The sequence below is a fragment of the Cicer arietinum genome, chromosome 1, assembly GCF_000331145.2.
Source record: "Cicer arietinum cultivar CDC Frontier isolate Library 1 chromosome 1, Cicar.CDCFrontier_v2.0, whole genome shotgun sequence".
Lineage (NCBI taxonomy): Eukaryota > Viridiplantae > Streptophyta > Magnoliopsida > Fabales > Fabaceae > Cicer > Cicer arietinum.
The window spans coordinates 39,779,200-39,790,111 of NC_021160.2; the positions used below are offsets into that span (position 1 = coordinate 39,779,200).

At 27.9% G+C, this 10,912-nt stretch overlaps 2 protein-coding genes across 2 annotated transcripts; both read left to right on the top strand.

Moving 5' to 3' along the window:
- The first annotated feature begins 5,310 nt into the window (after positions 1-5,310).
- LOC140918926 (uncharacterized) lies at positions 5,311-5,733 on the top strand. Its single transcript, XM_073363955.1, has one exon. It carries the CDS (start codon positions 5,311-5,313, stop codon positions 5,731-5,733), a length of 423 nt encoding a protein of 140 aa, XP_073220056.1.
- Positions 5,734-7,461: 1,728 nt separating this feature from the next.
- Positions 7,462-7,851, top strand: LOC140918927 (secreted RxLR effector protein 161-like). The gene has a single exon (XM_073363956.1). It carries the CDS (start codon positions 7,462-7,464, stop codon positions 7,849-7,851), a length of 390 nt encoding a protein of 129 aa, XP_073220057.1.
- Positions 7,852-10,912: the final 3,061 nt, after the last annotated feature.

Consider the following 10,912-nt stretch of genomic DNA (forward strand, 5'->3'; position numbering starts at 1 on the left):
TTTTAAACACAATCGATTGGCAAATCGATTGAAACAAATATTTGAAATCACAGGGAACTCTTAGTTTGTGGCCAAATCGATTATGTGTATTTGTGAATCGATTATGTGACTTAGTGAATCGACTAAGTAATCGATTGGTTTGATTTTATTATTGGAACAAAACATCTAACATCGATTATGCAATCGATTCATATAAGTCTGCACATAATTTTCTGAAAAGTGTATTAAAAGAATCGATTGGGAAATCGATTAGTTTATGTAGTTTCAAGATTCAAGAAAAACAAGATCTGCGATAATCGATTGGGAAATCGATTGAGCCTGTTTTATCACTTTAATGAATCGATTGGTAAATCGATTTATCAGTTGTTTTTCAGAAACTATATAAACAGTTTTCAATCATTCTCTCATTAACACTTGATAACACATGAATATACTTCAGAACACTGAAGAACTCTTAAGAACCTTTTTGATAACATTCTGATATTGCTTTTTCAGATCAAGACCAAAAGATTATTCATAATCAATAAGAGAGCTGTAAAAGAATTCTTGAGAGAAAAGACAATGATCTCACAAACACTCAAATGAACAACCAGATTATTGTGTGAGATACATTGATCAAGATTGAAGACAAAATCTATACTTCTTTTATATCTTTTTGTAACAAAGTTTTGTATAAAGAAACATCTGTGAAAAATCCAGTATGAAAACTGGTGGCGATCTTCGTTGATGTAAAGATCATCAAGAAGGAGCTGGACTTGATCTTGTGTGAGTCTGCCGAGTGACTGCAAGGATCAAGGGGTTAAGCAATAGGAAAGAGTTTGAGTTAGATAGATAGGTTTCGAGGAAACTGGACAATCTGTAAACAAGTCTCATTTCTTTCTATTGAAGAAAAAGTTGAAATCCAGTTGGATTGTCAGGACTGGATGTAGGTTGTCGTATTGACAGCTGAACCCGGATAAACCTTGGTGCATTCTATCCCTTATCCTTTTTACTTTTAATTGTTAATCCTGTATGTTGTATTATATTTCCGCTGTGTACAAATCTGAATAAATCTTGCATCGTATGATTGTATGTTCGATCTTAATTGTATGCTAGACGTATTCGGTTTTCTATATTGTTTTAATTTGTTAAAGACTGACATATTCTGTAATAACGAGGTCATAATAATCAACATATAATACAAAAATTAAAAATTACATACGAGATAATGCATAAAATAAAAATTTTAATTAAAAATTTGAAAGATTTCAATGTTATTAACACAAATTCTAATTTACTTTTAAATTATATATAGAACAAATGTGTATTTGGACAATAAATTATTGTTCTATTTAATATATTAGGCATAAAGAAAGTTCTAAAATAATAATTATAACTTAGTTTTTTTAAAGATGAAATGATAAATAAACTCGTACGTAATTACAAAGTTTTGGATTCAAATTCAAGACATCTTATCTAACAATATCAATATCAATATCGATATCAGTAATTATGATTTATAGGTCATTAATGATAACTTATTAATAAATTATAAATGGGGAAAACATGTCGTTCATCAATTTTTTACCTTTATTCACACAACAAATTCATAGTACATATATATTTTTATTTTTGTTAATCATAGTTTGACCTAATACACATGCTTAACTGTGTGCAACACGTGCGACGTCACAAATATTTTACAAATTTTAAAGAGAATAAAAATCACCGTTTCTAAATTTTAATGGAAATAACACATGGATTTAATGTAGATCTGTGAAGTTTACTTTATTTGTGTTTAGTATTATTTGTTTGTGTTTAGTAGATCTGTCCCTTCATAACAACTATTATTATCAAATAAATAAATAATTTGTTTGCTTCAAAATATAATAATCATTAAAACAATAATGAAATAAATAAACATAGAAATGGACAACCTTATCCAAAATTATATAAATTTTTATGAATGAAAATTGACCCACGGCATGGGCCACTTACACTAATATATAATTTATAAAGAAAAATATTTTTTATTTTAAAAGTTGATTTTGAAAAAATGAGTTAGATATAATATATAAATTTAATATTATAATTTAAAATAAAATATAAACAAAAATAATGTTGAAAATATTAATTTAACTGGTATTAGATTAATATTAGTAACATTAATTTTTCTTTATTATTTTTTTTATTTTTTATTTTTGATGGAGTTTTTTTTTATTAAATTTAATTGTAGTTTTGATCTTATATTTTTTTATATTCTTGAAATTATCCCTCAATTTTAAAATCCTCAGGTTTAGTTTCTTCAAATTCTTAGATCCAAAAATATTAATGTGATATTCAATTTTGATGATGTTAAATTATTTTGATGAATTAATTATTTATTTTAAAATTGAAAATAAAATTTTTATAGAATTTTCTTAAAATAATATAAATATTAATAATTTTAAAATATAGTATTGTATATCACATTATTTCAAACATATTATATAATTATTTTTAATCCAAAAATCTATAGAAGAAGCTAAAATTTAAAAAAAAATTGAATTGAGTGATGAATTTTTAAAACACGTAACAATTAGAGAAATAAAATTGTAGTTACGTCTTATGATTATGCATAATTATTTTGGTGTCAAAGAAATTGTACACGTGCACTCCATGTTGAAGTCCAAAACGTGGCAATTCATGCTCTGCTCCTTTATAACCACCATATTTTAAATAATTAAAAAATATGTGAAGAAATTCGATTGAATCTCTCTATTTTGTTTTGTTTTTTATTATTAGAATATTAGAAAGTGTTGGACAGTCCACGCGAATTCCCCAAGGATTAAGCTGAGAAGCCTTAACCCTTAAGCCAAATGCCAAACACTGAATTTGACAATGCCACGTAAACTTATATATAAGATATCAACAACACAATTATCCATTTGTTTTAGATTTTAAAAAATAATTTTCATCATATATTTCTTTGATTTTTATAAAATATTATTTAAATATAGTAGAAGAAGTTATTTTAGCTTTATTTATTATTTATTAAAAAGTAATTTTGATATTTAATAATTTGAATATTTATTATTAGAGATTTTAATATGACAGGAGTTATATTTTTTTTAAAAGGTGATTTTCAAAAATAATTTTTATAAAGAATTTCTCAAAATACATTTTTATTTTAGTCTTTTAAAATTGTATTATCTTAAAAAATTGTAACAAATAGATAAAATGTTTAAAATAATATTTTATAATAAATTATATAAATTAGTTTTTAATTTGAACTTTTATTTTTAAAATTCTTTGTAAAAAAAAATATAACAAAATAATAGAATAATATCAAAATAATTTTTAAAGATGCTGAAACAAACAAATTTAATATATTAATAAATCAATTCTTTTTTTTTTGTCAAACAGTTTAATATAAAAAAAAAAATTGAAATTTGAAATGTATATGCATTTTTTTCTTTGTTTTCCATCTCCTGGTGTGTTCTTTTTTTCTTCTTGTGAATACTTCTGTTAGATTCCTTATCCCTATTTGTCTCCTTTGAAATATCCAAAATTTATGATATTAACTCGCTAGCGAAAATCAACACGGCTTTAAATTATAATAAAGCAAGGCAAATAAATATTGGAGATCAAAATCTCATAAACATATCTCATGCAATACTGATATAATGAGGTTTAATATTATGTTTTGAGTTTGAACTTAGAATAGAATTGTAAATGATTTTTTATTATTATTTCTTTTATAAGGTAAAAATATATATATTGAAGATAAAATTATTTTTTAAAGTTAAAAATTTTAAAAAGAACAAAAAAGGAAATAAACCTAACCTAAAAATATTTTTTAAAATTGAGTTTTATTGTTGTTGTTGTATGTTGTTCCTTAAATATAGTTTTGATGTAAGTTGTAGGGATAGATACGATAAATTATGGATTCAAATTTGGCATATCCCTCCAATTTTGTTAGAAACCAAGAACGTTCTTGGTTTTGTGACTGAAAACGGAGAACATTCTCCGTATTCAGTTTTGTTAATTCAAGTTAGTTTGATTGTATGTAATCAACTAACTAACTAATTAACTAACCACTTAGTTAGTTAGTTAGTTAGTTAGTTAAGAAGAAGTTAGTTAGAAACAATGTAATAGAGGCTATGTATAAATAGCATACTCATCTCAATAAACAATAACACACACTATTCAATTTCATTCATTCCTTCTTTTTGAGTTTTATTTTCATTTGCAAGTAAAATGCCAACAAGTGGTATCCAGAGCGATGTTTCGATCCCATTGAAAAACATGAGTGAAGTGTGAGGATAAACACGAGTGAAGTGTGAGGATCAAACACGAGTGTAGTGAGGATGGGTTCAAGTGCAAACAATCAATACCTTGACACGACCAAAGATTCTAACAGAGGAACAAAGATCAAGATTCAAAGAAAATAAGAAGAAAGATTCCAAGGCCATCTTCATTCTTCATCAATACCTTGACACGACTAACTTTGACAAAATTTATGATGCAAGAAGTGCAAAAGAAACGTGGAACATTTTGGAGAAGTGTTATTCTGGTGGAACCAAAGTCAAGAAAGTGAAATTGTAGACCTTGCATAAACAGTTCGAATTATTGCAAATGGAGGAACAATAGAAGGTTTCATATTTGATTTCAAGATTGAGGAGCATCACAAATCATATGGTTAGTTGTGGTGAGAAGTTGCCTGAACAGAAATTGTGTGAAAAGATCTTGAGATCATTGCATCCCAGGTTCGATTATATTGTGTGTGCGACTAAAGAATCTAAAGACATTTCTGCATTGAGTCTTGAAGAGTTACAGAGAACTCTAGAAGCAAGAGAATTGAGAATGGATGAAAGAAGTGGGTGTAATTCCGGGAATCAGGCATTGGTAGCATATGCCAACAAGAGAGGAGATCAGAAAAAAAAAATGGAGGAAGAATAAATTCAAGAAACCTGAAGATAAGTCTGAATCTTCATCAAAAGGAGGAAATTCGAGTGGAAAATCAAAAGGAAAATCCAGGAACTTTGACAAGAAGAAGGTGCAATTTTACAACTGTGAGAAGTTTGAACATTTTGATGATGAATGTTGGGCTAGCAAAGGAGAGAAACAGAAGAAGAGAGATTAAATGAAGCATGTGTTGCTCAAGAATGTTCTTCATCAAAGTCAGATACAGTCTTGTTGTTGGCTACCACAAACAAAGAACGTTCTCCGTTTTCAGCCACAAATGGAGAACATTCTCCATTTTCAGATACAGTTTTGTTAATGGCTACCATAAATGAAGAACATTCTCCATCCCAGGTATAGTTCCTTGATACTGGTTGTTCCAATCACATGACAAATCATAAAGAATGGTTGGTAAACATTGATAAATCAAGAAGGAGTAAAATAAGGTTTGGTGATGATAGAACCTTGGAAGCTGAGGGAACTGGTAACATGGTAATTAAGAGAAGAAATGGGAAGACAGTAGTGATTGAGAATGTACTGTATGTGCCAAGAATGAAAAGCAATTTGATGATCATTGGTCAGCTGATTCAAAAGGGGTTTCAGGTGATCATGAAGAACGATGCCTTAGAAATGTATGATAGGCAGAAGAAGATGATACTCAAGGCTCCTCTTTCAAAGAACAGAACCTTTGTCATCAACATACAAGCTGCTGATATTCAATGTTTGAAGGCAGCAAGTTCAATTGATGAAAACTGGTTGTGGCATTCAAGATTTGGTCATCTTAACTTCAGAAGCTTACAACAGCTATGAGTCAAGAAGATGGTGAGTGGAATTCCTATGATTGATGTCCTTCAGTATGTGTGTGAAGTATGTATAGCAGGTAAACAACCAAGAAATTCCTTTCAATCACAAAGTGCAAGCAAGGGCGAAGAACGTTCTTGGAGTGATTCATAGTGACATATGTGGACCATTTGAAGTGTCATCATTAAGGGGTAATAAGTATTTTATAACTTTTATTGATGAATTTAGTAGAATGTTGTGGATTTATTTGATTAAAACCAAAGATGAAGTATTGGAGACATTCAAAAATTTCAAGATTAAAATGGAGACAAAGTGGAGAATCCATCAAGGTGTTAAGGATAGATGGAGGATGAGAATATATTTCCCATGAATTCAAGGATTTTTGCGTCAAGAATGGAATTGAACATAAGGTAACAACAACCTACACACCTCAACACAATGGCCTACCTGAAAGGAAAAATAGAACCATTCTAGACATGACTAGAAGCATGATAAAAGAGAATGGATTGCCACATAAGTTCTGGGGGAGAAGCTGCATCAACTGATGTCTATATTCTAAATAAATGTCCAACAAAGAAAAAGGAGAAGATACTAGAAGAGATCTGGAGTGGAAGAAAGCAAGCAGTGGGGGCATTTAAGAATATTTGGTGCTCTATGTTTTAAACATGTACCAGACCAGAAGAGAAGAAAGTTGCAGGACAAAAGTGAAGCAATAATCTTGGTAGGATATCATCCAAAAAGTGCCTACAAACTGTATGATCCTATCAGAGGCAAGATGGTGGTCAGTAAGGATGTCAAGATTGTTGAACATGAGAGCTGGAACTGGAAATAGAAGCAAATTACCAGCAGCCAACACTGGGACTGGGAGCAAGCAACCAACAGCACAAACCAACCATCACATATTCCTTTGCAAGTACAGAGTGAGCAGCATGTCAGTGGAAATAGAGATGAAGAAAGAATTGAATCAAGCAGATCTCAAAGAACAAGAAAACCACCAACTCATTTACAAGAATTTGAAGTGTACAATGACAATGAAGTTGACAACAGTGGATATTTAGTACATTTTTCTTTATTTTCTGATGCAAAACCTTTAAATGTTGAAGAGGCATTGAAGAAAGGTCCCTAGAAGAAAGCAATGGTAGAAGAGATCGATGCAATTGAGAAAAATCAAATATGGTACTTGACAAATTTGAAGTGTTTACTCCAGTTGTCAGAATTGAGATAATCAGGCTTGTGATAGCACTGACATGTGCTAGGGGCTAGCTGATGTGTCAGCTTGATGTGAAATCTGCATTTCTGAATGGATGGCTGGAAGAAGAGGTGCATATCTCTCAACCATCAAGCTTTGTGATTAAGGGAAAGGAGGATAAAGTACTCAGATTGAGAAAAGCTCTATATGGTTTGAAGCAAGCACCAAGAGCTTGGAACAAAAGAATTGATTCATTTCTAATTGGCATTGGATTCATCAAATGCATAGTGGAATATGGAGTTTATGTGAAGCATTCCACACTGAATGGAGAATCTGCAATGATCATGTTGTGTTTATATGTTGACTTATTGATGACTGGTAGCAGCAACAAGATAATTATAGAATTCAAAGAAATCATGAAGGATGAGTTCGAAATGAGAGACTTGGGCAAATTGAGCTACTTTCTGGGCATGGAGTTTGTTGACACTAAAGAAAGTCTACTAATGCATCAGAAATAGTATGCTAGAGAAATCTTGAGAAGGTTCAACATGGCTGATTGCAACCCTGCAGTCATTCCAATGGAGATCAATGCAAAGCTGGAAATAGAAATGAAAGAGGAGCTGACTGATTCAACCTTATTCAAACAAACTGTTGGTTCCCTAAGATACTTGTGCAATACAAGGTCTGACATCTCCTATAGTTTGGGAGTGGTAAGCAGATTCATGGAGAGACCTAAGCTCTCTCATTGGCTAGCAGTGAAGAGAATCATGAGATATGTCCAAAGCAAAATTGGACATGGCATTATGTTTGCAACAAATTTGAAACATGAAAATGAAGACTTAGTGGGATATTCAGATTCAGATTGGTGTGGAGACAAGAATGACAGAAGGAACACTTCAGGATATGTGTTCAAATTCATGAAATCACCAATAGCATAGAGCTCAAAGAAGCAGCCCGTGATAACACTATCATCATGTGAAGCTGAGTACATTGCTGACAACTATGTAGTCTGCCAAACATTGTGGTTGAAATCATTAATAACAGAGCTTAATATTGAAATTTACCGGCCAATTCCTTTGCTGATTGACAACATTTCAGCAATAAATCTGGCAAAGAACCCTATGTCTCATGGAAGAAGCAAACACATTGAGACAAGGTTTCACTTCTTAAGAGATCAAGTTGGAAGAAGCAAATTAAAGCTCATTTATCGTCAAACTGAAGTTCAGCTGGCTGATATAATGACCAATGCCTTGAGAACAAGTAGATTTGAAGAGTTAAGAAGATTGCTAAGTGTAAAATCACTTAGAAACTTGAATTAAGGGAAAGTGTTGGAAACCAAGAACGTTCTTGGTTTTGTGACTGAAAACGGAGAACGTTCTCCATATTCAGTTTTGTGTAATTCAAGTTAGTTTGATTGTATGTAATCAACTAACTAACTAACTACTTAGTTAGTTAAGAAGAAGTTGGTTAGAAACAATGTAATAGAGGCTATGTATAAATAGCATACTCATCTCAATAAATAATAACGCACATTATTCAATTTCATTCATTCCTTCTTTGAATTTTATTTTCATTGGCAAGTAAAACGCCAACAAATTTAATACTTGGAAAATGAATTTTGTAATTTATATATATTTTTTGAATAAAATATAAATTAAAGTTTCGTAATAAAAACTTTAAACTACGTACTAATCACTGCATGGACTAATTTCAAATATTTTTGTTTGTTGATGAACTAATAAATAAATTATCACAGTTTTATATATAAATACTTTTTTATATTCATGGATTATTTAATTTGTTTTGGTCTTCCCAATTATTTTTAAGCTCGCCTCTCCTTGATCTACCAGTATATATATCTACATGATTGAGATCAAATGTTTGGAAGTATTAGTAATTGGCAATATATATCAATAAAGCAATTTGTACTAATTAACATCAATTTTTTATTTAGTATAAAAAACATAAAGTTTATATTGATAAACATTAATATTATTTTACGTAGTTAACATGATAATGATTTGTGACATGCATATATTGCTTTTTCAAAAACACGTAAATCATGTTGACATGTTAGTATTTTAAAAAATTGTATTAATAGATATATAATTGGTTAATTTTTATGAGCTTTGATCCTCTCAATTCAAATCTCCATCAATCTCTCAATTATCTTCATTTTTCTTAATTTAATTTAATTTTTTTGATTTAAATTGAAAATTTATATCATAAAAGTTATATACGTAAAATTTTACACAAATCTAAAATCATTTAATACGTTATTGAAATAAATCAAAATTAACGTTTTATGCAATTTTATCGAACACCGTTAATTTTCATGAGTTTCGATAGTATATTAAATAATTATAAAGTTGTATAAAATTTTACATATATAATCTATAAGATATGAATTTTTTATACAATAAAAAAAAAATTAAAAAATATAAAAAATAATTGATAGAGATTGAGGGAGATTAATTTAGATTAAGATGATCTACATTTATTTTTTTAGAATGAAATAAACAAATCTAATCATTAGATTGTGTATAATTAAGATTAAAATATACTTTTATCTTTAAGAAATTAATATTATGTAACTTTAAGTAATTTTTATTCTTTTTTTTAAGGAAGTAATTTAATTCTTGATCATTTCATGAATATTACAGTTATATATATTTGAACCTTGTGCCTTTCATAATAAATGACTTTTTCTTGTCAAAGAAATAATAGATAACTTTTATAAATTTTTAAATTTTCTTGTTGTAATTGACCTATAGAAAGTATGAGTCTACAAAGTCAAGATGATAGGTAAGGAATTCCCATTAAGAGGTGTCGGTTTGATCCCTTGTAAAAGACAAATTCCTTGAAAGACACCATAATGTTGTTGTTATGCTGGCTGACTCTAAACAAGATTTTCTATATATGTATAAAAGATATACGAGAATTTCATACAAAAAGATCAAAATAAGAATAAAGAAAAATAGTTGATGAAACAATATCAATAAATAATAGCAAAAATAGTTGATGAATTGTTTGTATATATATATAGGTTAGTCATCATTACTGCAATGTTTTTCTTCTACATGTTTTATTCTTAATAGGTTTATAGCTATGAATAGTCTATATCAAATCTTTTGACCCTTCATCGTGGGTTTTTTATTATAATATCCTTTTTTTTTTTTTTTTTAATACCAATATACCCTACTTTGAAATGAATATATCAATCTGCCCTACTTTTTTGCCCCAGAAGCAAGTCGCATCCTGGGGCTGCGACCTCTTGAAAGAGAAATTTTTTAACTGCAACACATGGTCGCATCCTGGGGATGCAACCTCCCACTTGTTAATTTTTTTTTTTTTGGTGGATAAAATAATATATTTATTATATTTAATAATAATAATGGGTATATTAATAATTAGTATAATAATAAAAATAATAATAATAAAAAGAAAATTCTATTAATAAAATAAAAATAATTTTATTATTTAATAAAATAAAAATACTTTTATTTTAATATTATATATTCTTTTATTGTTGAATTTTGTTATTTATTATTAGATATATTATATTTATTATTATTAAATATTTTAAAAATAATTATAACATTAAAAAATACAAATTATTGTTATAAATAATTAAAATAATTAATTTAATATTATTATATAACTTTTAATAATTATTATAATAAAAAAACAATAATAATAATAAAAAGAAAATTCTATTAATAAAATAAAAATACTTTTATTTTAATATTATATATTCTTTTATTGTTGAATTTTGTTATTTATTATTAGATATATTATATTTATTATTATTAAATATTTTAAAAATAATTATAACATTAAAAAATACAAATTATTGTTATAAATAATTAAAATAATTAATTTAATATTATTATATAACTTTTAATAATTATTATAATAAAAAAACAATAATAATAATAAAAAGAAAATTCTATTAATACAATAAAATAAAATTACATTAAATTAAAAGAAATATACATT